The 24,577-nt window shown below is 49.9% G+C and overlaps 10 protein-coding genes across 10 annotated transcripts in view; 4 read left to right on the forward strand and 6 right to left on the reverse strand.

Moving 5' to 3' along the window:
* BDV37DRAFT_277767 (superoxide dismutase) overlaps positions 1-669 on the reverse strand; it is a gene marked incomplete at both ends in the record, with an annotated part of 879 nt that extends 210 nt beyond the window's left edge. The window contains 2 exons of the mRNA XM_032085858.1: positions 97-570; positions 625-669. Of these exons, the coding sequence (XP_031946732.1) occupies positions 97-570; positions 625-669 (519 nt within the window). The remainder of the gene's footprint in view (positions 1-96; positions 571-624) is intronic.
* An 874-nt stretch (positions 670-1,543) lies between these two features.
* BDV37DRAFT_76250 (oxidoreductase, short-chain dehydrogenase/reductase family) lies at positions 1,544-2,771 on the forward strand. Its single transcript, XM_032091180.1, has 3 exons — positions 1,544-1,768; positions 1,831-2,145; positions 2,216-2,771. The coding sequence occupies exons 1-3, from the start codon at positions 1,653-1,655 to the stop codon at positions 2,628-2,630; spliced, it is 846 nt and encodes a 281-aa protein (XP_031946733.1). The 5' UTR covers positions 1,544-1,652; the 3' UTR covers positions 2,631-2,771.
* BDV37DRAFT_277769 (putative general amidase) lies at positions 2,758-4,635 on the reverse strand (the record flags this gene model as incomplete). Its single annotated transcript, XM_032085859.1, has 3 exons — positions 2,758-2,918; positions 2,977-4,264; positions 4,333-4,635. The coding sequence occupies 3 exons, from the start codon at positions 4,633-4,635 to the stop codon at positions 2,758-2,760; spliced, it is 1,752 nt and encodes a 583-aa protein (XP_031946734.1).
* A 469-nt stretch (positions 4,636-5,104) lies between these two features.
* On the reverse strand, positions 5,105-6,917 carry BDV37DRAFT_235758 (nitrilase). Its single transcript, XM_032080546.1, has 3 exons — positions 6,424-6,917; positions 6,051-6,360; positions 5,105-5,995 (listed from the first exon to the last, which is right to left on the reverse strand). Exons 1-3 carry the CDS (start codon positions 6,898-6,900, stop codon positions 5,727-5,729), a joined length of 1,056 nt encoding a protein of 351 aa, XP_031946735.1. The 5' UTR covers positions 6,901-6,917; the 3' UTR covers positions 5,105-5,726.
* On the forward strand, positions 6,918-7,413 carry BDV37DRAFT_235759 (uncharacterized protein). The gene has a single exon (XM_032080547.1). It carries the CDS (start codon positions 7,038-7,040, stop codon positions 7,248-7,250), a length of 213 nt encoding a protein of 70 aa, XP_031946737.1. The 5' UTR covers positions 6,918-7,037; the 3' UTR covers positions 7,251-7,413.
* Positions 6,918-9,415, reverse strand: BDV37DRAFT_235760 (putative choline sulfatase). Its single transcript, XM_032080548.1, has 2 exons — positions 8,829-9,415; positions 6,918-8,771 (listed from the first exon to the last, which is right to left on the reverse strand). The coding sequence occupies exons 1-2, from the start codon at positions 9,237-9,239 to the stop codon at positions 7,422-7,424; spliced, it is 1,761 nt and encodes a 586-aa protein (XP_031946736.1). The 5' UTR covers positions 9,240-9,415; the 3' UTR covers positions 6,918-7,421.
* A 2,337-nt stretch (positions 9,416-11,752) lies between these two features.
* Positions 11,753-12,313, forward strand: BDV37DRAFT_235761 (uncharacterized protein). Its single transcript, XM_032080549.1, has one exon. It carries the CDS (start codon positions 11,986-11,988, stop codon positions 12,244-12,246), a length of 261 nt encoding a protein of 86 aa, XP_031946738.1. The 5' UTR covers positions 11,753-11,985; the 3' UTR covers positions 12,247-12,313.
* A 1,512-nt stretch (positions 12,314-13,825) lies between these two features.
* BDV37DRAFT_277772 (transmembrane 9 family protein) lies at positions 13,826-16,194 on the reverse strand (the record flags this gene model as incomplete). Its single annotated transcript, XM_032085860.1, has 5 exons — positions 13,826-13,844; positions 13,902-14,122; positions 14,172-14,624; positions 14,694-16,042; positions 16,110-16,194. The coding sequence occupies 5 exons, from the start codon at positions 16,192-16,194 to the stop codon at positions 13,826-13,828; spliced, it is 2,127 nt and encodes a 708-aa protein (XP_031946739.1).
* Positions 16,195-16,541: 347 nt separating this feature from the next.
* On the reverse strand, positions 16,542-19,000 carry BDV37DRAFT_76292 (ubiquitin domain-containing protein DSK2). Its single transcript, XM_032091181.1, has 2 exons — positions 18,254-19,000; positions 16,542-18,195 (listed from the first exon to the last, which is right to left on the reverse strand). The coding sequence occupies exons 1-2, from the start codon at positions 18,713-18,715 to the stop codon at positions 17,248-17,250; spliced, it is 1,410 nt and encodes a 469-aa protein (XP_031946740.1). The 5' UTR covers positions 18,716-19,000; the 3' UTR covers positions 16,542-17,247.
* A 394-nt stretch (positions 19,001-19,394) lies between these two features.
* Positions 19,395-23,442, forward strand: BDV37DRAFT_277774 (DDB1/RSE1 family protein; the record flags this gene model as incomplete). The annotated part of the gene is made up of 4 exons (XM_032085861.1): positions 19,395-19,638; positions 19,813-21,886; positions 22,078-23,362; positions 23,416-23,442. 4 exons carry the CDS (start codon positions 19,395-19,397, stop codon positions 23,440-23,442), a joined length of 3,630 nt encoding a protein of 1,209 aa, XP_031946741.1.
* Between the last annotated feature and the right edge of the window lie 1,135 nt (positions 23,443-24,577).

The following is a 24,577-nucleotide window of genomic DNA, read 5'->3' on the forward strand; positions in this document are numbered from 1 at the left end:
AAAAAAAAAAAAAAAAAAAAAAAAAAAAAAAAAAAAAAAAAAAAAAAAAAAAAAAAAAAAAAAAAAAAAAAAAAAAAAAAAAAAAAAAAAACAAACCTGCAAATAATAAGCATGCTCCCACATATCCACCCCAAACACCGGGATCTTATCCGTGATCGGATCCTGATCCTTAGTGGAGACGATTTCCAACTTCCCCCCGGGCCCATTAGCCACCAACCAGCCCCAACCGCTGCCCTGCAGACCGAGGAGCACGGCGGCAAAGGCCTCCTTGAACTTCTGCACGGAGCCGTACTGCGCCTCGATGGTGGCCTTGAGGGCGGGAGCGGCCTGGTCGATATCGGTCTCGGGGCTGCCGTGGGGGGCCAGGTTCTTCCAGAAGAGGGAGTGGTTGATGTGGCCGCCGCCGTTGAACTTGATCTTCTGCTGAAGGTTGATGAGCTCGGGGATGTTGTTTGCTGCGAGGGCAGTGGATTGTGCGGAGAGGGCGGCGTTGAGGTTGGTGATGTAGGTTTGGTGGTGTTTTTGGTGGTGGATTTCCATGATCTGTTTGCAGATGACGGGTTCCAGGGCCTAAGGATTTGGTTAGTTTTCTTTCTAATATACTGGGGATTAGAGGGGGTTTACATCGTAAGCGTAGGGGAGAGGTGGGAGGGAGAATGTAGTGGCCATTTTGGGTGGTTTGCTTGGTGAGGTTTCAAGAGGATGTGTTGTGAAAGATGAGAAGGTGACGACGAGGGAGAAGAGGGGTTGGAAGGGATTTCTGTCATGACAAGGGAGAATATATGCCTACCTGACAGATACTACTATAGTAAGTAGTAGTATGGATGCTGGACCCCCAAGGTACCTTGATCCGGCCAATCATGTCGGCGGATGGTGACTATGAGCGAGTTTGAGGGGATTCGGGGGACCTTTGGCGCTCGATTGAGCACATTCTTGCTGTCGTCTATGTGATTCGCAGGTGGACGTGGATTACAAACGGGACCAGCTGAACTGGTTATGTGTGGATCAAATGTGTCTTTATAGGTTGGACCGTAGTTTATCAGTGCTTGACAGCATGTCAGCCATGAAGCACGAACCAATGCTATAGCCCCACCAGAAACATAATGCACGGGCAACTCGCAGACACCATTTTCTTTCAAGCTGTGGGATCGTGGGGTATAATACTTCTGACTTCTTATAAATCACTGACAAGGTTGACAACTTGAAATGAGTCTCCAGATTTAGCAAGGTGGAGTTATATTGTAATCCGGATAGCTCTTTCGTCTACATGTCAAACTCGCAACACCAGACATATGAAAGATAGACCAACAGTCTGAGGACCTGAACGAAGTGGCATGAGGGAGGAGAATGGTCATTCGGGGAATTGAATCTATCTACAGTCCTGCACGTCAACCATGACAGAGAACCTGAGTTAGGGCTAACTCAACATAAGTTACATAACCAGGTAATACAGTGATTATTAATCAACCGAGTTCATAAATTGACTTTGCGGGGGAATCCAAACGGCTGGCCCGAACGACCTCGGTATCTTGCTTGTACCCCAATTCACCTCCACCATGACTTTAAGCTCAGTTCCTCCAAATACCTGCTCAATTCCATACCATCCCATCCCCGGCCCTTAACACCATCTTAAATATCATCTACATATCAAAATGTCCGTCGCCGACCAAGTCCAGCTCGACAACTTCGGCTCCATCTTCTCCCTCGAGGGCAAAGTCGCCGTCGTAACCGGCGGCTCCAGAGGTCTAGGCCTACACGCTGCCAGCGGGTGCGTATCCCATTCCTCCACCCGCCCAACACACATATCGCTAACAAGAAGTATGACAAAAGATTGCTCCAAGCAGGCTGCTCGAAAGTCTACATCACATCTCGCAAAGCCCAGGCCTGCGATGAGGCCGTTGCGGCCCTCAATGCCCTCCCGAACAAGAGACCCGGCGCACAGGCCATCTCAGTGGCGGCCGATAACTCGAAGATCTCTGAACTGGACAGACTCGTTGAGGAAGTGAAGAAGACCACGGACCATGTGGACATTCTGTTTGCGAATGCGGGGGCTACCTGGGGCGAGAAGTTCGACACACACCCTGAGAAGATGTTCTCGAAGGTTATGGATTTGAACGTGAAGAGTGTGTTTTATCTGGTGCAGAAGTGAGTACTCATCTTTTTGTATTTGTCGTTTGGCTTGGGATGTTCGAGGTTGCTAATGATTACTGCACAGGTTTGCTCCTCTGCTTACTGTTAAGGCTACGCGCGAGGAACCTTCAAGAGTCATCGTCACTGGCTCTGTTGCTGGACTGGGCGTCGGTAGTCTCGGGGAGAACGCCACTTTCAGCTACTCTGCTTCCAAGGCGGCGGTCATTCATTTGACCAAGAACTTGGCTGTCGAGCTGGGTCCCAGGCATATCCTGTGCAATGCCATTGCCCCTGGCTTCTTCCCGTCGAAGATGGCCGATGGCCTGATTAATCTCCAGGGTGGGTTGAAGTCGCTCGAGGACCATTCCCCCAACAAGAGACTGGGTCGACCCGAGGATATTGCCGGTTTGGTCGTGTTCCTCGGAAGTCGGGCAGCCAGCCATCTGAATGGAGCGGTCATTGCGACGGATGGTGGAAGCCACTTGAAGGGAAAGCTTTAAATCCTATCTAAATCAATCTTTGGTGTGTTAATTTTTATCGCTATACTTTGCGAGCGTATGTAGTTTGTATTTGATGTCTCGTCATATTTGGAAGTACTTGAACATATGGATATGTTTAGAGCTAGCTCTACAGCTTGGCTGCTGTCTTCTCCGTATCCGGTACCCTGACAGCCCTGTCAATGATTTCCATAGTTCGGAACAGCTCATAGTCGTGCTGCTTAGGTGTCACGACCTGGATGCTGAGCGGTGAATCAAGATATACCCGGCGATCAACCGTTTTCTCATTCCCTGTTTGAATCAGCGTTAGAATGGAAGATAATCAAAGGCGGTAGATAGAGCAACATACACAACTGTCGGTTTGCCTTATCCCAACTTCCCAACACAGGCGCATCCATTTCCTTTCCACTCTCGAGATCGGACTCCCTGAAGGGACGGACTGGAATGGTGGCCGCAGGGTAATCTAGCAAGACAAAGCTAGACGTGTATCCCACAGCATTATAGCGGTCAATCTCAGGAACCGGATGCGGGGCCACTGGATGGATAATAGCGTCAATCCGACGCCCGGTTCCACTGTTGAGAGTCCACATCTTCAGCAGCTCCCGTTCGACGATAGACCGCTGAGCCTGCAGCTGGCCCAGCTGCGAGAGCGTCAATTCCCGTCCCCGCTTCATTCGACCCTGCAGCCAGGGGATCAGCGGTTCCCCTGTACTCTCTAGCAAGTCCATCATGGGGCCTCCCCCGTCTACACCCATCAGTCTGCCAGCCAGCCCTTGGCATTTGGCTAGCGCCGCCGGCACAGGGATCTCGACCACCTCAACGCCGGGCGTCTTCCGCAGTGTCTGCGCCACCTCATCCAGCACTTTGGCAATAGGCGGCAAGGGTTCGACGATACCGTCCGAGCGAAGTACGCCGATGGTAACATTCCGAGCCTGTGTCTCGGGCAACCGCAAAGGGAATTCACCATGCCACCGACCAGGAATACAATCCTCCCCGAACAGTTCCGCGCGAGGCACAACTTCCTCCATGATAGCGCCCAGATCAGCCACCGACCGCGCCAGGGGACCAACAACCGCTTGCAGGGACACCCTTCCTTTGCCGGGTATATGGCCCCCGTCCTGGCCTCCGGCGGGGAATCGGCCGACACTGGGCTTGAAACCGTAGATGCCGTTACACATCGCTGGGACACGGACACTGCCGCCGATATCCGTCCCAAAACCGACCATGGACCCGCGCATGGCGATCAAGGCGCCTTCGCCGCCTGTGCTGCCGCCCGCGGTCCACTGGCGGTTGAGGGGGTTCAGAGTCCGGCCAAAGAGGTGGTTGCAGCTGTCCAGCGTGCCCATGGTCTGGGGAACATTGGTCTTGCCGATTATCACGGCGCCCAGGGATTCGAGGAGATCTACTAGAGGCGAGTTCTGCGTAGCGGGTTTGAATGCGAGAGCGACTATGCCTGTGGTCGAGTCCACGCCCTTCACGTGGAAAGAATCTTTGACGGACACTGGCAGACCATGCAAGGGGCCGATTGGTTTCCCGCTGTTCTGGAGATGACGATCCAGGTCTTTGGCCCGTTGCAGGGCACGGTCGAAAAGCGGTTCGCTCAAGCAGCGGGTCACTTGGTGAGAGATTGCCGCGCGCTGATGATGTTACTATTGATCATAGAACGCAATTGTAAAACTAGAAGGGAAATCAATGGGAAACATACCTTGCAGAAAGCTCTGACCACGTCTTCCGTTGTGTACCGTTTCTCTGCGATGACTCGCAAGAGACCCCGAATATCCCAGTTCTCGGTAATTTCCAATTCCTTACCTGTGAGTAAGCCACATGTTCTGGGGACGTTCATGACATTCACCCGCTGATACTGCTTAGCATTGGTGATAGAATCCTCCAGGGAGAGCATTCCCGAGGGTATCTGAGAAGCGGGAAGTTTCCATTCTGCGGGGATTTGCGATTCCAGGTGTGCTTGTTTACGTTGGGCAATGGCTGGGTAGCTGGGGGCATTCGACATCTTGACTTCTTTAAAGGTATAATATACAGATCGCTGGTTGCACAGATGTGACCTGAAGAAAAGGGATTAAATAAGGGCGTTGGAAGATGGAGTATGGGGTAAGTTGTTTGGCAGCCGAGGTTAGTCTGGATTTCCCCACACTTGGGGGAGATCACTGGGTCCCGTTGCCCTAAGCATTCATTTAGCTAGAAGAGCAGACAGTGAGCACAGAACATGTTATTCATGTGCTATCTGCTTGAAAAGATGTTCCCTGTTTGTACCATCCTTGAAATATATGTTAAAGATCTCAAACTGGTAAGAGCCGCTCCTTGGAAGGACTTGGAGTCCGAAACCCCACTTCAAGTGGCCCATTGTATGTAGTATATTCTTTCAGTGTCTATCAATCTATAATTTGAATGTCATTCTTCTGCATCCACTCGGATGGGCTCTAAAGGCTGATATGTTAGTGCTCGTATCACCGCTGTACATTGTTTGTTTCTATGGCCTTAACATGTGATCAGATCAAAGTACAAGTGGAACCAGAAGGAACAATAAATCACGCCGATGAGGAGGTGAGCGAGGTGTCTCTTGCCGCGAGTGATGAGCTCGTTGGCCGTGGATATATACCGCTATCCCGGAGCCGACAACACAGACGTCGGTTTTCATGTCGTGCTGCGGTGTTTCATTTTTTTGTCTGATCCTAAGGTATCGATTGACTAGCTTGGCAATGTTTATCTATAAGCTCAGCCTACTATTCAAGCGACTATATGATGGTCTATCATGATGTAACTATATAGCTAAGTAGCTAAAGATATGCCCATCGCATACTAGATGAGTTTGCCAATCCTCCAATTCTAGATGCTCATGAGTCCAGCTATCAAACACGTCATAAACAATGCTGCAAACTTCGAAATATTTAACCCATTATGTGACAAATGACGTCTTGTTTACAGTACTACCACTCGATCAACTTTCCGAGGTTCAATCCAGTAGGGTCGTCTTATCAATTGCTGGTAAACATTGACACATGTATGCACAAAGCTTAAGCTCCAGCTATATAGGTACCATGCACATGTAGTAAATGCAGCTAGAATTGCTATACCGTTTTGCATTCAGAGAGGAGGTGGGTTGAGATCCAGCCCTTCCACCGTCAACTTAAATGCATCATTTCTCGAGTAGTGGCCTGCCACATCCATGTCCAATCTACCCCGTTCGCAGTCCTCGACATCGATATCCGAGATAATCAGCCCGTCTCCCACGACATCAGCCGCAGAATCAGACACATCGTCAGCAGAAACCTCCCAGATAGGACCCGCAATAACCTGGCCCTGGGGATCAACGATAGAGGAACCACCGCGGCTGACGTAGTGGGTCGAGATCTCTGTTGTCATTATTAACAAAATTGCACCACGAAGTGTTTAACACGAGGAACTTACTCTCATCCCGTTCGCCAGTGACCCACTCCGGGAGTTCGTTATACCGGACGCACTGGTTTGCGCTCAGTACATACGCCCGCGACTCGAATGCGATGGTCCGCATCAGGGGCAGCCATGTGTCCCGGGCATCTGCTGTAGGGGCCAAATAGATGTTCACGTTCTGTGAGTACAGACTCTGTCGGAGAAGGGGCATGTAGTTCTCCCAGCAGATAGCTGCCGCCAGGGTCACGGGGACCCCGTTGAGATGGGTAGTCACGGCCTTCAAGGTTGATGGGGAGCCCTGGGCCCAGACGAGACGTTCCGATCCAGTCTGTTGGGGGGTCAACTACCTTCTCTTCTTCTGGATTTGATTGAACCGGGCTGTAAGACTTACAGGCATGACCTTTCTCCTCTTTCCCAGCACTCCCCTCGAAGGGTCTACGTAAAGCGCAGCACAGTACAAACTGCCCGCGGCTCTCTCGATGACGCCCACAACGATGAAGACGCCCGTCTCCTTCGCAATCCGCTCAAGAGTCTCTCGGGTACCGTCGCCTCGATGATTCTTGCCCTCCGCGACGGGCAGCTTCCTCTGCACCCAGTCATCACCCGCTCCCGTGGGGGTATCCCCGAGATCCACCGCGGAATGGAAGTAGTTCAAGAACTGTTCCCGTCCCTGAGGCTGGCGCGCACCGATGGCAGTGCCAAAGCTGCAGGTACGTGGGTATCCACCCAGATAGGCCTCAGGGAAGAGGAGCAGATGGACGCCGCGGGAGGCGGCATGACGAGTAATGCGGCTGAGGGCGGAGAGAGTCTCGGTGACGGTATCCTGGGTGCGTGCCTGGGCAACGCCTACAGTGATCTTGGACGGCATGTTTGGTAGATGGAAACTTGTTTGCTCTGTTGATTGTTGAGGAAGCCAAGAGTGGATGTGGGGATTTTAAAGATGGGATATCAATCAAACCCCGAAATACGGAACCAATCGCCGGGTGAGTCACCAACCAATTCGTAATGAGACCCGCTTCTCTCTCCACAGATTTAGTATCTTTCTTGTACATTCATTCTGTCGCTCATTCTGGTCTATCATACACGCAGGCAGCCTCTCTCCTATATTCCTATGTACAGCACTGCCGTACCAATCTGCCAGAGATCCCGAATAAAAAGCATTCACCAATCGATACAGACTCGAGCAAACGCTGGGAATGCAAACAATGCCGGGTATAGCGCCTCGCTAACTAAATCATCAGGAAATCAAGCTCATCGGAACATATCCAAAACCAAAAACAAAATATGAATGAATAAACGTGGAAGCAGAACCATGCCGAGTTCTCAAATAATATTCTTTTCCGTTTCCTTTTTTTTTTTTTATTCCCCCAAGCTGCTTGTTCAATAGACTCAAACCTTGGTGCCCATAGCACTGGCGGCTTGCTGCAACACACGGGGCCAGCGAGAGATAAATTCAACGTCGTCCAAAACACCCTTGCCTTGGTTGCGCACGTATTGTGTGCTGGGGTCAATACGCGGCTCGTAGTCCCAAATAGCCGGGTTGCCCTGGATCAAAGCCGAGTAAACGAGGCGTCGCCGGCGCTGTGACCGCAGCACATCTTCGGTGATGCTCTCCAAATCCCAGCGGGCTTGTGCTTCTTCCAGGAAGTATGCCAGGATCTTGGCAGGCTCGGTAGTGGTCGGCATTTCAGGCACTTCTTTACCTGGACTAGGAGTGCGTGGGGGACTAGGGAATGGGTATGCGGACGATGTGCCACGCTGTGGTCGAGGCGATACACGCGGAGACTCAGCGGGAGTAGGCAAGGACGCCGGCTGCAACTGCGATCCTGAGATAGATTTGGCTGCATTGAGTCGCACCGGAACGGGCAAGCCAGCCGCCAGGTTCACCTTTTCTTCAGGGTCTGTTTCCACATCGAAGAGCATGGGTGGGTCAATCAGGGAGTACACGAACTTCCAGCGGCCGCGACGAATCATCACAACTGGCGATTGTGTCCCTTCACCCATGTACTCGCCCAATACAGTATCGGTTTTGAGACCGTCCTCGCCGGTCAGGTATGGAATCAACGACACACCGTCCAGGGGCAATTCCCGAACCAACTGCGCGCCGACCAGATCGACAAAGGTGGGCAACAGGTCCATCGTCGATACATTCTGGGGAACACGCTTGGCGGCAAAACGCTTGGGCGCATGCACGATCATGGGCACACGCGCGGAGTTCTCGTACCAGACCATCTTGTACCAGAGTCCGCGCTCGCCCAACATGTCTCCGTGGTCACCAGTAAAAACGATGATTGTGTCGTCGGTCAAGCCGCAATCGTCCAGGACCTTCAACAGTTTACCGACGTTAGTATCAACGTAGGTACAAGCCGCATAGTAGGCGCGGCGGGCGGCCTTGATCCGTTCTTCCGGCATTTCTTTGCCCCACAAGTCAATGCACTTCAAAACACGCTGCGAATGGGGATCCTGCTGGTCTTGTGGCATGTCGCCATTTTTCGGCAAGGGAATGTCAACATCTTCATACATGTCCCAGAATTCCTTGGTCATGGCATAAGGGTCATGAGGGTGAGTCATAGACACCGTCAGACAGAATGGCTGATCACCGCGCTGGCGGACATGGTTGTAGAGATACTGGGTAGATTTGTAGATAACTTCCTCATCGAAGTCAAGCTGGTTGGTCCGCACCACAGGACCGGCCTCCATGACAGAGGACATGTTGTGATAATAGTCGAGACGAATTTCCTACACACGATCAGAGATCCCTTGCCTTGGATTCGAACTACTAGGAATGCAACTTACTGGCTCATCCCAGTTGACCGACCAGCCATAGTCACCGGGGTAGATGTCACTCGTCAAACGCTGCTCATAACCGTGCAGTTGGTCGGGGCCACAGAAATGCATCTTTCCCGCCAGTGCGGTGTGGTAGCCCTCACGGCGCAGATAATGGGCATAAGTGGGGATGTCAGCGGGTAAGTCGGCGGCGTTATCGTAGGCTCCGATCTTGGAGGGCAATTGGCCGGTCACCATAACGAAACGTGACGGGGCACATAGCGGAGAGTTACAGTAGGCCGAGTCGAAGACGACACCCTCATCCGCCAGCCGGTTTAGGTTAGGGGTCTTAATGGGAGAGTTCTTGTCATGGAAGGCCAGAAGGGGAGCAGCCATCTGGTCAGCCATGATGTAGAGAATGTTGGGCTTCTTGGTAGCCATAGTGATGATTGGTGAGACCTCTCTCACACTCTAATCTAATGATAAGAAACTATGCCAAAGAGTTGGTGGCCGGAATAAGAAAAGCAGTGGGACGGATAAAGAAGGAAAGGAAAGGAAAAGAATGAACGCCGGAGAAGGGAAAGACAAGTTATAAGTAACCTTAAGGGGGAGCGGATATTGTTTTCAGGGTGAAAAAAAAAAAAAAAAAAAAAAAAAAAAAGAAGATAAGAGAAAAGAAAAAAAAAATTAGATTAAATTGCAGAACATACATGTACCCGAATCAAAATTACTTGATGTACGGAGTATGAATGAACGTATTGAGGAGCGACGGAGATCTACAACAAGTGTGGTACAATCGATGTCACCGCAGCGATGGAACCATTAGCGGAGACGATGGTGTGATTCCCCACGAGCTGGAACGCAGGGGCAATAAACTTTGGGCCAATGATTCAAGTAAAGGAAATTGGTCGTGTTCTATTCCACTGGAGGACTACGCGCGGTGGAGGATTGAGAGTATCCAAGATCGCATTGTCTTGCCCAGTATGGAGTACTCTGTAGTACATACTCTTTAGGAACATGTTGACGAACGGACGAGCGCCTTGTGACAAGATGCCGATTACTAGGGCCGCGGAAGGATGTAATTTCCCGGCAGAGAAATGCGGTCCGGCAAGTACCAAAGGATCGGTCAGATCGCCACGAAAGCTCTCGGCGGGTTGTCGGAGTCCGCAGGGTCTATCTCATTTTGCAATCTCCGTTCTGCTTCATCTGTTGACCATCCCCGCCCTCATAGATAACGTATTTGAGAATGCCTGTACGAAGTGTCGTCAGGGTTGGGTCATGTTCTGTGCGCGCTTCTTCGAAGTTGAAGTAGTCGAGTGGAAGTTCGTTTAGGACGGGTAAACTAGTCAGGCTACTAACCGAAGTGGGCCTGGGGTCTCAAACCCCCTTCTCACTAGTCCGGACTCCCCAAGATCTTGGCACGCTTGGCACAACGGCAGCTTCTCATTGGCTTCTCAACGTCACCCCGGCCGGTTCCGACAAGGATCCCCGGCACATCACAGGCTGACTCGCTAAACTAGGCGCGTCAGCTGGTTCGCCACGAGACTTCATTGGGTCGCTCCTTAAACAGGTTCTAGTGCCACAGACTAAGGCCCTTGTAAGAAAACGGGCTGATCCGTGAAAGTTACAAGCGCATACCGGCTTTTGTTGGGAAAAGGTTTCAACAATGAACAGGAAAAGGAATTCATGTGTCATTCTAACTCGATACGGCTGAAGCTTCCATATCCATCGCTTCTTCTCTTTCGGGTCAGGGGTCATGTGCCATCCTCTCAAGACAACATTTCTCGGCGCGGCGGAACCTCAGGTTGCGGTGAATATTATGTCGCCTTTGACCAGCAGACTAATGCGCGCCCGTAACCTAATTCCAGTGCCAATTTTTGGGCTCAATTTCATCCTTACATACGAATACACTTCCTACCATTCAACAGTATCCACAGGCTTCATATTTTGCAATGCTTAGCAGGATAATGTATCGGTTCCCCAGGATCGACCAGGCACCCAATGATATTTACATGGCACACGCATCATAATGCTGTCACACATTCTTGTATGGCCTGGTTCAGGCGGCTCTATGATCCTTACTTTCAATCGGGCCAGGAGACACTAGTACTTCCAATGTAGATCACTGAGGTGTCTTTTTTTTTTTTTTTTTTTTCCAGCCCTTTCATTTCTAGTGGCAGACTTGGCAGTTTATATTGAAATGTGGTACATTCTGGGTTACATGATCCCAATTACTGGTATTGTCACGTCGAAGACTTCTTCGATCAATTTCATGTGCTACAGTAGTTCACAGTGTTGCTTGTATTCTTGAGCTACTTATCGTGTTCTACTCGTAGTGAAGCAGGACTTTCTCTGCAAGTGTGTATATTGGCGTCAGGGTGCAAAAAGGAAGACGAGACGGTGTGGAGAGATCAGCATTGAGTACATACAATGTAGCAACCGCTTCTCGTTTCGTTGCGAGTCCGAATCAAGATTCAACGCTCCGAATTTGGACGAGTCTCATACTCTGCCGCCGAGAATGCAGACTGAGATGTTGAATGGCGAAGTATTACATTATATCTATCATACGTGTGTATCATCTATACTGATTATTATGACCAAGTTTGAAATGGAGAAAATCAAGAACCTCTTACCTCTCCCCTAATATGCCAAGGTGAGCGGAATGAATGCATCTTGGCACTGATCTTCGCAACTCATCAATACCGTATGTATGCCATGTACTTACTATAGCACAGACCCTTCTACCCCGGACGCTGCATACCTTAGTTTAGGAACTCAGAGACCAATAAGGAGTCTAAGGAATAGGCTTCCTGCAGATGCCGTCGTTAGCGTTATACCAATTCCGCGGGTCGATGGCATCATCTCCACTCCGTCTGTCATTCGTCGATCTGTGCATGACGCGTTGGATTGCCATTGTCCTTACGTGTGCGACTGAGGATTTTCTAGAAGATCACCCGAATGGCAATTTCCCCATGCTGGAGTTGCTTGATAAGCTTTTGGCTAATGGGATCTGCTACGGTTCCGGAGTTTCACGGAGATCAAGCCCATTCCGTACCATATATCTATCAGACGACGATATTCCTACGACTCTCAACGAGATGTCAGTTTGAACATGAGCCATAGATTCCACCACCGTTTCGCTCATTGAGAGGCTCGCGGCCAAAAGAAGCTCAATCTTTCCGTCCGCATGCGGATGCCGAGGCCTCGACGTGAGGAAAACGCATCATTCTATCCTCCGATCACGCCATCAAGGGGCGAAACATCTCCACGAATGGATGATTCATTACCCTCCCGGAGTCGAGGACTGTGCCGTTGCTGCCTGTGCACACTGGTTTATCAGATGCGAGAATGCCAACTTCCTCCAATGACCAGTAAGGAGTACTCTATGTCTTACCTCGTCCTTGACCCCTTTATCTGGGCGATCACGCTCATCAGGGAGCCGGGCTGAAACGGAGTCCGTTCCATCCGACACAATTGACCACGTAGTCTGGTCTGCGATAATGTATCGGTGAGACGGTGGTCGGAGATCTGTAGATTAACGGAACATGTCCACTATGTACATACTTGTATATACCTCATACTCCACATAGTATGTACAATACATACATACATTTGTATACAGTTAGTAATTCTTTCGGTCACACCAAAGCACGCCCTAATGCACCTGGCTTTAGACTTGACAAATCCAGTCAAAAGAAAAGAGTATTGGTATTGGTCACTGCCCAGCGGGTGTAATACATTTGAAACAAAGTCTATGTAATTTAATCCGAATACATAAACAGACATACCGAGTCACAGGGCCTTTCTTCCCCGGGACTTGATTTCTGCCACCTCCATTGCGTAGCTGACGCAATCGTTTTGGTAGCTCGTTTCATCTCCGTCATATTACTCGTCCTTAGTACCTGTGTCTCATTTGCATCTGATATGTAACCTGGTGGATAGCCTTGAAACATAGTATTCTGGACCTCATCTCATACACCCGTGACAGGAGCAAATAGACAAACCCTCCCCTTACATCAACAACCCCCACAAAACTTCACTGCCCAGAAGGGCCCCAGAACACAAAAACCCCCATAATCAGCCCAAGTACTACTAGTAGTAAGATACACACAATGGCAAGCTCCACCAAAATCACCAGTCATAAGAACTCAATACATAGATACCACATGACCCCCGACCTGACCAATCACAGCCCCTTCCCAGAAAAGGTTCTGAAATCATTCATCCATGGGAAAGTACTGACCAAAAGATTTGGAAACCTTCACGGACTTATCTTCGTTTTTCTTTGAACATCACGCGGACCCGTTGATTGGAACCTCCGCTTGTAGCCATCTCGTGTTACCAGGTAGACGCGGTCGTGTAACGGAGGGTTTCTATTGAGAACTTGTATTTTGTTGTGTGTGTGTGTGTGTGTGTGTGTGTGACGGGAGCGGCTGGGGAGGATTTATGGGGTTGTCTCTGCCTGTTAAGCTCGTGGGGTTTGGTGGCCCAGGCTGGATGGGAATGCCGTTTTGGGGAAGAGAGAGTCGAGCCCGTGTCGATCTGGTGGTTTTGCGCTATGATGGGTTGGGTGTTTCCTAGCCGGGGTCCCGAAGGTGTGTTTTCTTTATTGTAGACTGGTATCTTGTGGAGGATCAGCCACTAGGTGTGCTATTGAGTCTTTAGGCTACGGCTGGTTTGGGTAACTTGATCCATGAGATGTGATTGAAATACGAGAATTGACCAAGCTACTCTGTGGGTAGCGAAATTGAGATCAGTGCGTTAAGACTGAGAATGGTCGATTGAGCTCGCTAATGGACGGTATATATATATATATAAAGTACAGAAAGGCCACGGTCCAAATGACATGACGAGCCACTAAGAGTACGGTAGCCTATTTCATATGGAGAGGGAAGGTGGATATCTTGAAAGTAGAGCCAAAAGATGGCAAAGGAAATGAATGGGGAATGTTTGTCCCAAATGCCGTTTCACATAAGCCCGCCTGGGCAAAAAGTTGACATTGATGTCAGATATGCGCTCGAAATTGATCAATCAACTTTGACGCCGCTGTGCTATGATTAGCTCCAACATCTAATATTCACCACACCACCAGCAACCGCTTACCTGTAAATACGTCGGACAAACGCGTAGGCCGTCAAGAACCCAACGGTCCCCGTCAACAAACCGTATACCGCACATGCCAGAAAGCTGTAGCTGAAAAAGAGCAGACTAGAAATGAAGCCGGTGATATGAAGGTGGAAGAAGTAGTACCAAATGCAATAGGCAAATATCCAGAATGCGCTGCTTGCGCCGGTCAGGAAGCTCTGCCACCACCAGTGGTAATTCTGCTTCAGTCAGCTTCGCGATCCTTTACCGATAATGGATATAGCATACCTCGGAGCAAAGTTGACTGTAGGTTGCGATGATGGTCACTTGACTCACCGTGACCATCAGGATAGTCGAGACGGCGCTCAAAAAGCCAAACACGTAATAATACCCACTCTTGTCCTGCCACAAATTCTTGAACACGAATAGAAGCTCAATGAATAGAACAGCAAACGGTGCCAGCCCTGTCAAAACGGGCCCGTAAGTGTTGTGCAAGTACCAGGGTTGTGGCGGAATTTGTCGAGCGATTGACATGGTCTTGGTTGGGTGCTCCCACGCCGTTGTTCGTACGTAACCGTACCAGCTACCAATATAAACCAAAGGAACCTGAATCAGCAGCCAGAGCGCAAGAAGACCGATCAATGTGCCAAACGGGATTGCGGTGCTGGACGCCTGTGCCCAAACAAAGAGGTTCAGGATGAATATCAGGCAGAAGGTCAGGCCAGGGATGAAGAGAGCGGTCTACTGTCATTAGTAATGTCCAGGTCACAAGGTTCAGAGAAAGAAGAAATCCGGCCGAGATAGACTTACAACTACCGTGTTCTTCCTCCATTTAGTGCCGCCAAATGTTTTGTACAACCTTGCCGAGAAGTAGCCGGAGAAGAGGCCGGCAAATACAAACAACCCCATGCCAACACTAACAAATCCGCCACGGAAGCTGGGGTTTAAGATACCAAGGCAACTGAGTAGAAGAAGTCCCGAGGTCATAAACAATAGTTGCATACCAGAGCCAACAAGCGGTGCAAGTAGGCCGCTGTACTCCGGCACTCGGAAAACGTCCCCATGAAGTAGTTTCCAACCGCTGACATCTTCGAGACCCTCGTCGTCGGATGACAAGTCTGCATCCCGTTCTAGATCCGATCCTTGGTCCAAGAGGCCGTCCCCTTTTCTTTCAAGAGTCTTTACTTTGGCTACGCTTCGAGCCTTCAGTTTAGCCTCATCCATTGCTCCGTCCCCTCGACCTTTGATATCTCCTTGCACCGTTCGTCCCCAGATGACATATACAGCCACTCCAAGAACGCCAGCTATAGTCAAAGAATTGAGAATCGCAAACCAGTGCGTCATAGAGCTGTCGTCTTGGTTGCTAAAATAGAGGTCCCATCGACTAGACCAGTCAATGCTGTTGTCCTCCTTGAAATAAATTGAGTATGTGTACGGAACTTTGAGTGTAGTTCCGTCGTCAACCCCGTCGTCCTCTGGGATGTATGAGGAACCAGGATACATCTCACGGAGTTTTGATGTGTTTGGAGGGATGTATAGTTCCAGACCGTCGTGATGCTCATGTACTTGTTTAGGGCAACCGTTCTCCACATGATCCTCGGCGCGAATACTCTTTGGATAAATCTCGAAGCCAACAATTAACTTGCCACCTTCGGGTGCCGACCGCCAGCGGATCACGATGGTGAAATGGTTATTGATATAGTAGTGTGGTTTTCCGTCGATGGGTGAGAATTCCCGAGATCCAAGCTTGAACCCAGTTGCGTAGTACTTGCGACTACGGTCGACGGTGACAAAGCTAGTCGCTCCAGGCAAGTTGTCCACGATCCATTCTGCTACATAGCCTTCGTTGATAAGCTGACGAGCCCACTTGACGTCTTTGCGCCCTACTTCCGCAGTGCAGAGGGCTTGACATTCCACATTCTTTCCCATCTGCAGTTCAAAGTCAGACGTCATTATCCGGTCACCACGTAGAATTTCTCCCAAGTTAAGCGAAACGCTATGCCCCGAGCCGAAGGGCGAGCCGCCGTGCGTTTTCCCGCTCGGGGGGCAGACGAAAGGCAGGTCATAGTAGGCGTACTGAAGCTGCGTATAGTCGGAAAAGATTTTGTTCACAAGAAGGGGAATAGACTCGTCATCGGTATAACGTTTGACTGAATAGCCTATTTCACAAACATAGACGTGTCAGTTGGAGGGTCTGATGGGCCTAGCAGGCTGGTCCAAGCGTACCAGGTATGTAGAATGCGCAAGGGTATGAGGCGAATAACAACCACAAAGCCCACCGACGAGGGCACCACAAGCGTTGCAGCTCCATTATCGAGGTGGTGGGAAAATGGAGGCTAACCCTCACTTGTTGAGAGAATACAAGCTATCAAGGAAGCATGCACCGACGATTGGGATGTACGTGGCGGGTGCGTGAATCTCAAACGTAGATCAATAACTTAGTTAACCCCAACTTAAGTTGCGCTAGACCGTCCCCATTAAACAGGCCACCTAAAGAGAGGGAAAAGAAAGGACGTAAATAGTAAATTTTATGCGCGATATTGAAAGTAATATGTCAAAAAGGATGAACAAGCGCAGGGCAAAGGCTACTGTAAAACAATATGAGGCGTATGTATGCTGTCTGGAGGAACCGGCGGTCCAGAATGCGACGGAGAATGAAAAGTCCGAAATATAGCAGTTCGAGTTGATGTAACGAGTGTAATCGGCATAAAATGCCTATCGAATAGAAGCAGATAGATAATAATTTAAGGACGAGGGAGGGGGAGGTGTCAGGGGTGGATGTGGACAGGATAGCAGCAATTAGTAGTAGTTAAAGTAGTCGTCGATTGCAGGGGAGATTCAGAACGGGGACCCATCAATCCAGTGGCATCGAACAGTCCGGCCGATTCTGCCCACAATAGGTTTAGCGTCCATTCCCAAAACGATAATCTCACCGCCGCCCATCTGAATGCGACAATTCAGGTCGTGTTGACTCCACATCATGACGACTGTCCCTCATACCACCGGGATTCACCTACAGGACAGGGCCCTTCGTGGAACAAGTTACATTCTTCATAGCTATTTATCGCCGAAAGTCACCCTAAACCGTGACCGGGAAGACGCCCGACAAAGAGATGCCAGTATACGAGACACCCCTGTTAATATACTATCATAACATCAAAAAACATGAAGTTCTGCTATACTAACGCCCTTTCTGCTAAGTCATGAGACATTCCCTACACGAAAGCCTTCCAAGCATCCCCTATATCATATCCGAAAGAGTATGCAGCCAGGGTAGTCATAAATTAGAAGCCGTCAATGAAAACAATCGCTCCACGAAAGAAGGCCATTTGGCCAACACGCCATTACAGATCGGTAGGAGAACTCAAGAAGGATGGCTCAACAGATATTCCACTGCGCCTTGTACACTACCACCTGCTCGTCGCAGCGCTTCGATATTCCTCTCAAACTCATAGAAGCCCATATCATTGAGCTGGCGAAGCTGTTCCGCATACCGTTCTTCAGGTGGCCGGTTGTCCTGTGGAGGGGGTGTCCCAAATCCGCCGCCTCCGAGAAGCGCCGCCAAGGGATTGGCGCCAAGTCCACCTGCGCCAGCCTCTCCTGGTGGTGCACCCATTGCCTGCATCATCTGCGATAGTAGAGCGGGATCGCGAAGGAAGGGATTTTGTTGGGGATTGAAAGGGTTAACCTGACCGCCTTGTGCCCCGAGCATGGCGGGGTTGAAAAGGAGCCCGAAAGGATTCTGAGCGTTTTGTTGATTTTGACCCTCTCCGGTGGTAGCATCTCCCCCAGCAGCATCTCCAGCGGCCCTCTGTGCAGTCTCAGTCTGACCGGTACCCGTCGCAGTTGATGCACTGGGCGGGTTTGCGCCACCCATTGCTGGATTACCTCCGAAAAGGGCAGCAAAAGGGTTACCAGCTCCAAGGCCCGGAGGCATAAATGGGTTGAACGCGGGTGCGCCAGAGGCAGGAGTAGCGCCGTTGTTATTTTGGCCGGTTTGGCTTTCCTCTGGTGTTGTGTTTGTGACCCCAGGAGCAGGAAATGCGCTACCGCCACCAAGCCCACCGCCGCCACCCATGGCTCTCTGAAGTTGCATCGCCTGGCGAAGCGAATTGGGATCGGTGAGCATACGGCGGAATTCAGGGCTCTGCATCATTTGCCGCACGCCGGGACCCATTTCGCGCAACATGGGGTTTTGTTGAATCATCATATCAATCATCGCTGGGTTTTGTAAAGCTTCATTGATAGTAGACTGGAATTGTGGGTTTTCGAGCATATGGAGCATAGAGTCGGCATCAGGAGGGGGTCCCATCTAAACATCATGATTAGCACCATTCAATGGGTTAAACTTTACTTCGTTGGTCACTTACGCCACCATCTGGGCCAAACATTCCGGCTCCTGGAAGTTGCGCAAAACCAGCATATCGTGCGCCGGTCAAACCGGCTAGTGGGTTGTTGCCTGTGCCGGCCGCAAGATTTGTGGGGACGCCAGTGGCTGGAGTAGCAGAGGTGCCTGACGGCGTGGAGGCCGAGGCAGTCTGAGAGGTGCCGGCCTGACGCTGATTGCTAACAGCACTCTTTACCAGGTGGATGGTGTGTCCATCTTTGATCTTGTATGTAGCCAGGGTTTCATTATCTTTCAACACTCTTCCCGAGTAGATTAAGCGCTGACGCTCCGCTGGAGTATCCGCATATTCCGACGTCGCAAGCTTTTCTTTCAACTCTGACACTAGCGCAGACAATGGAAGAGTGATGGTGAATTTTGCATCATTCGAGGACTTGATATTGAAGGTGACGGGAGAGTCCTCCGCCGTAGCGGTGTCATCAGCCATTAGAACGTAGTTTCGGCGAGTGGACCGAGGGGAGGGAGGGGCTTAAATCAAAGGTCTTCACAGAACCACCGTCCAGAGAAGCGAAGGATGGTGATATATATTCAATTAGTTTGTCGGAGAATAAGAGGATGTAAGATGGGGATGAGGTAAAAAGTAAGTGAGCAGTGGAATAGCGGCAGTAAGTAGTAGTGAACAATGCCACTTCTCGGCACAACCAATACCTACTGATAGCGTCAGTCGGAACGGAAAGGTAGAAGGTGGCAGAAACCCATCGTCCGCCTTTTCGGAAAGCGGGATAAACATGTTGCGCTGTAGGTAATTCACATACCACGATCATTCGGGTAATTGGCTTGAATAAATGACTTTCGACGTATTACCAATACAACACACGTGATACTAACAAACAGGTCAAACTAGAGTAGCTTCATTCTCTTCCCACCGGAATTTTCACTTTCTCCTCAGGACACAATCGGGTGAACTGTCGCGTCTTGCTCTCAAGACTCCCACGCAAACCCATTGCGAGGACACTCGTTCTCGAGAGTCCTCTTCCTCAAGCTCTGTATCTGCAGCAATGGGAATGGTATCACGTTAAAGTCAACTTTGGTTGCAATTCTGCAGTAAACAAAACACACAACATCTTCTGTCTGCTCCAGGCTTGGAAGGAGCCTAGCTGCCCACCATGGCTACCACCTCGCATATGTTCATGTACTCCCTGACAATCCAGCCGCCTACTGCCGTTACACAGGCCATCCTGGGTCAGTTTGCGGGTACCAAGGAACAGCAGATTGTCACCGCGTCGGGGTCAAAGCTCACTATCCATCGACCCGATCCTACCCAGGGCAAAGTCACCCCACTCTTTTCCCAAGATGTCTTCGGCATCATTCGCTCTCTGGCTGCTTTCCGACTAGCTGGAAGTAATAAAGGTATGTTCGACATTCCCCATGGTGTGATTCCGAGATCATCTTAGTGATTCTTCAAGCTTCCGGGCAGCACGATCCTTAACTGCCGAGCCGACCACCTTGGACGTGGGACGTGCCCCGGTCAGCGACGTTGACGCTGGGTGCTAGTCCTTGACTTTTGCTGAAAGGTGCATCTAGATTACATCATCATTGGTTCTGATTCGGGACGCATCACTATCATTGAGTATGTGCCCTCCCAGAATCGGTTCAACCGCATTCACCTGGAGACGTTTGGCAAATCCGGTGTCCGTCGTGTGATCCCCGGCCAATATCTGGCGGTTGATCCGAAAGGCAGAGCTTGTCTCATTGCATCTGTGGAGAAGAACAAGCTTGTTTACGTTCTGAATCGGAACTCGCAGGCCGAGTTGACGATCTCATCACCGCTCGAAGCACATAAGCCACAGACACTGGTCTTTGCGATGTCAGCATTGGATGTAGGGTATGAAAACCCGATTTTCGCGGCGCTTGAGGTGGACTACTCGGAGTCTGACCAGGATCCTACGGGCCAAGCGTTCGAAGAAGCCGAGAAGCTTCTGGTATACTACGAATTGGACCTTGGACTGAACCACGTCGTGCGTAAATGGGCGGACCCTGTCGATCGCACATCCTCGATGCTTTTCCAGGTCCCCGGAGGCGCTGATGGCCCGAGCGGAGTCCTGGTATGTGCTGAGGACAGCGTCACCTACCGACACTCCAACCAAGATGCCTTCAGGGTACCAATCCCTAGGCGTAGTGGCCCAACAGAGAATCCCGAACGTAAACGGTTCGTCACGGCCGGCGTGATGCACAAGATGAGGGGCGCCTTCTTCTTTCTCCTCCAGACTGAAGACGGGGACCTCTTCAAGCTCACTATTGACATGGTTGAAGACGACAATGGCCAATTGACTGGCGAAGTGAGAAGACTGAAGATTAAATACTTCGACACGGTTCCTGTCGCGTCGAACTTGCTGATTCTCAAGAGTGGTTTCCTGTATGTTGCCAGTGAGGCAGGAAATCACCACTTCTACCAATTCGAGAAGCTCGGTGATGATGACGAGGAGATCGAATTCAGCAGTGAAAACTCCTCTGCAGATCCTTCTGTCCCACTTGAGCCCGTATATTTCCGACCTCGAAGCGCAGAAAATCTCAATCTCGTTGAGACTATCAATTCCTTAAATCCATTGATTGATAGTAAGATTGCCAACCTCTCCGAAGAAGATGCTCCCCAGATCTACACTATCTCTGGAACTGGTGCTCGTAGCACGTTTAGGACGCTCAAGCACGGCTTAGAGGTCTCTGAAATTGTCGACTCGGAACTCCCCAGTGTGCCTTCGGCTGTTTGGACTACCAAATTGACTCGCGCCGATGAGTTTGATGCCTACATCGTCCTTTCCTTTGCAAATGGCACTCTTGTTCTCAGTATCGGTGAAACCGTGGAGGAGGTGACTGATACTGGCTTTCTGTCATCTGCCCCTACTCTCGCCGTCCAACAGCTTGGGGAGGATTCTTTGATCCAAATCCACCCCCGGGGTATTCGTCATATTATGGTCGACCGTCGAGTGAATGAGTGGCCTGCACCTCAACATCGGTCCATCGTTGCAGCCGCAACGAATGAGCGTCAAGTTGCGGTGGCACTGAGCTCAGGAGAGATCGTGTACTTTGAGATGGATTCTGATGGGACCCTTGCTGAATACGACGAACGGCGCCAGATGTCTGGCACAGTGACATGTCTCAGTCTCGGAGAGGTTCCTGAAGGTCGTGTTCGGAGCTCGTTCTTAGCTGTGGGATGTGATGACTCCACAGTCCGCATTTTGAGCTTGGATCCGGATTCCACCCTGGAAAACAAGTCTGTCCAGGCCCTCACTGCAGCCCCGTCTGCATTGAACATCATGTCTATGTCTGATTCCAGTTCTGGTGGGACGACACTGTATCTTCACATTGGTCTGTACTCTGGTGTCTACCTTCGAACAGTACTGGATGAGGTGACCGGCGAACTGTCTGATACGCGTACGCGTTTTCTGGGCTCGAAGCCCGTCAAGCTATTCCAGGTTTCCGTTAAAGGGCAAACTGCTGTTCTGGCTTTGAGCTCACGTCCTTGGCTGGGCTATTCAGACATTCAGACAAAGGGCTTCATGCTTACTCCTTTGGATTACGTCCCACTTGAATGGGGTTGGAACTTCTCGAGTGAACAGTGTCTGGAAGGCATGGTCGGCATTCAAGGCCAAAACCTTAGGTATGATGCATTCCCTGTTTCTTTTCCTCCATTTACCCTGATCGAATGATGAGAATATGGGACCCGAAAACCCATGTGGAAGCTTATCATTATTTTATTTCCAATTGTTCCTACTGAGATCAAAGTTATTCTGAAAATTACACGTCAGCTCCTGCCTGCGATTAGCTACATTTGCTAACTGATGTGGATAGGATTTTCTCCATCGAAAAGCTTGACAACAACATGCTGCAACAGTCGATTTCTCTCGCTTACACCCCCCGCCGTTTCTTGAAACACCCTGAGCAACCACTTTTTTATGTCATTGAATCAGACAACAATGTTTTGTCGCCATCAACTAGGGCGAAACTAATCGAAGATTCCAAGGCACGTACAGGCGATGAAACCGTGCTACCTCCCGAAGAATTTGGATATCCACGGGGCTCTGGTCACTGGGCCTCGTGTATTCAGGTTGTCGACCCAGTACACGCCAAAGCTGTTGTCTCGACAATTGAACTTGAGGAAAATGAGGCTGCTGTCAGTGTTGCAGCTGTTCCCTTCACTAGTCAGGATGATGAGACCTTCCTTGTTGTAGGAACAGCGAAAGACATGACTGTCAACCCTCCATCGTCTGCCGGAGGATACATCCATATCTACAGGTTCCAAGAAGATGGAAGAGAGCTTGAGTTCATCCATAAGACGAAGGTCGAAGAACCTCCACTCGCTCTTCTTGGCTTCCAAGGCCGACTGGTTGCTGGTATTGGCTCGATGCTTCGGATCTATGACTTGGGAATGAAACAACTCCTCAGGAAATGTAATGCCCAAGTGGTTCCCAAGACGATCGTGGGCCTCCAGACGCAAGGCAGCAGAATCGTCGTGAGTGACGTTCGTGAGAGTGTTACGTATGTTGTATACAAGTATCAGGAAAACGTTTTGATCCCGTTTGTGGACGATTCTGTCTCACGCTGGACGACCTCTACGACGATGGTGGACTATGAAACCACTGCTGGAGGTGACAAATTTGGTAATATCTGGATGCTGCGGTGTCCCAAGAAAATATCCGAACAAGCTGATGAGGATGGATCGGGCGCGCACTTGATCCATGAACGTGGTTATCTCCATGGTACGCCCAATCGTCTGGAGCTGATGATCCATGTTTACACCCAGGACATCCCGACCACCTTGCACAAGACACAGCTTGTAGCCGGTGGGCGGGACATTCTTGTCTGGTCCGGATTCCATGGTACTATTGGAATGCTTGTGCCTTTTGTCAGCCGAGAGGACGTCGACTTCTTCCAAAACCTGGAGATGCAATTGGCAGCACAAAACCCTCCTCTTGCTGGACGGGACCACCTCATTTACCGGAGTTACTATGCACCTGTCAAGGGCGTCATTGACGGTGACTTATGTGAGACGTATTTCTTATTACCTAATGACACGAAGATGATGATTGCTGGGGAACTTGACCGTTCAGTGCGAGAAATTGAACGGAAGATTTCGGTATGTTTTGCCCAGTACCAAACTGTATGAGCCATCAACTAACTCTTGTATAGGATATGCGGACGAGAGTGGCGTACTGATTTTAGCGGACACGGCGTCTAGCGACTTCTTTTTACTGCACCGGGGTTCTTAGATACCCGATAATCGATATCATCATGTACAGCTTCTTCAGTAAAACTGGTGCCTTCCGTTTTCAACTTTACCAATAGAAATAGGGAAAACGCAGTATCGTATGGATCTGCATATTGACGTCTCTTGCCTCGCTCGATCCTCTGCTTCACTCGGTTGATCTTGAGCTGGATGCAGCATGGACTCTCAGAGTTCATCCTGTATGAGACAAGAAAGAGGCTGACGCCCTCGACGATCTTTGAGTACGGTTTTATCTGCATGCCACGGATATGAATCGTAATTTATCCGTCGGGACACTTTTTCTTGTATGATCTCTCGTAGTTTAGCATTTAGCTCTAATCGAAGTCATTATCCTCCTGCACCGTGATTGTGCCTCCGTGGTGATAAAAACCGTTCTATATACAATGTTCAATGTCTACATATATCTCTTATAAAAACAGATTACGCCCCAGCATCCCGTATGTCCAGTGTGGTCCAGAATGCCTGATATAAACGTATCTATTGCCTCTTAATGCTGGTTGTCACCTGGGATTCCATGTATCACGACAAACATTATGAGAAAAATGGCCTCTTGCTGGCATGGCCGTTCGCTCGGTGTTCTGGAATCTACAATATGTTCGACAAGCTAGCCTCGACGCAGGGGATTTAGCCAAAGAGTATTGCTTTGTTGTGGTAACTACAGGTAGATTCGTCTCTTTACAACGGCAAGTACCACTACTGTCCTTAATGGTAAGTCTTAGGCCTGAAGCTTCTTCGAAGCACGCGCATCAGTACAAGCAGACGGCAGGTTTCCGGTTCTCTAAAGCAATCCTGAGTTTGCAAGGAGAAATTTCCTGCTTTACTACACTATAGTTCCAGTTGAGAGTTACCAGGATGTCATATTTCGGATTCATGTGGTTGCGTTTTCAATCAGTGGTAACACATGCCACTACGCTCGTTTATGATGGACAGCATCTACACTACCTTGTTGGTGTGGTGCAGAAGCGCCTCGAGCATCGAATAGAGACTACGGACATAGCACATGCTCTTTTTGTGCAAAACCCCGCTGATCTTGAGACAATTTCGCAGCTGTAAGTCTGAGGTGGC

This window comes from Aspergillus pseudonomiae (genome assembly GCF_009193645.1).
Source record: "Aspergillus pseudonomiae strain CBS 119388 unplaced genomic scaffold BDV37scaffold_2, whole genome shotgun sequence".
NCBI classification, from domain to species: Eukaryota; Fungi; Ascomycota; class Eurotiomycetes; order Eurotiales; family Aspergillaceae; genus Aspergillus; species Aspergillus pseudonomiae.

Excerpts from the sequence above, each read along its gene's own strand:
- BDV37DRAFT_235759 (XM_032080547.1), top strand. The coding sequence starts at position 7,038 with ATGAGACCCGCTTCTCTCTCCACAGATTTAGTATCTTTCTTGTACATT.
- BDV37DRAFT_76250 (XM_032091180.1), top strand. The coding sequence starts at position 1,653 with ATGTCCGTCGCCGACCAAGTCCAGCTCGACAACTTCGGCTCCATCTTC. Across the intron at positions 1,769-1,830 it reads GGCCTACACGCTGCCAGCGG|ATTGCTCCAAGCAGGCTGCT; the intron begins GTGCGTATCCCA and ends GTATGACAAAAG. Across the intron at positions 2,146-2,215 it reads GTGTTTTATCTGGTGCAGAA|GTTTGCTCCTCTGCTTACTG; the intron begins GTGAGTACTCAT and ends ATTACTGCACAG.
- BDV37DRAFT_76292 (XM_032091181.1), bottom strand. The coding sequence starts at position 18,715 with ATGGCTGATGACACCGCTACGGCGGAGGACTCTCCCGTCACCTTCAAT. Across the intron at positions 18,196-18,253 it reads TGTTTGGCCCAGATGGTGGC|ATGGGACCCCCTCCTGATGC; the intron begins GTAAGTGACCAA and ends CATGATGTTTAG.
- BDV37DRAFT_235758 (XM_032080546.1), bottom strand. The coding sequence starts at position 6,900 with ATGCCGTCCAAGATCACTGTAGGCGTTGCCCAGGCACGCACCCAGGAT. Across the intron at positions 6,361-6,423 it reads AGAGGAGAAAGGTCATGCCT|ACTGGATCGGAACGTCTCGT; the intron begins GTAAGTCTTACA and ends ACCCCCCAACAG. Across the intron at positions 5,996-6,050 it reads CACTGGCGAACGGGATGAGA|AGATCTCGACCCACTACGTC; the intron begins GTAAGTTCCTCG and ends TAATGACAACAG.
- BDV37DRAFT_235760 (XM_032080548.1), bottom strand. The coding sequence starts at position 9,239 with ATGGCTACCAAGAAGCCCAACATTCTCTACATCATGGCTGACCAGATG. Across the intron at positions 8,772-8,828 it reads CGGTCAACTGGGATGAGCCA|GAAATTCGTCTCGACTATTA; the intron begins GTAAGTTGCATT and ends GATCGTGTGTAG.
- BDV37DRAFT_235761 (XM_032080549.1), top strand. The coding sequence starts at position 11,986 with ATGCGGATGCCGAGGCCTCGACGTGAGGAAAACGCATCATTCTATCCT.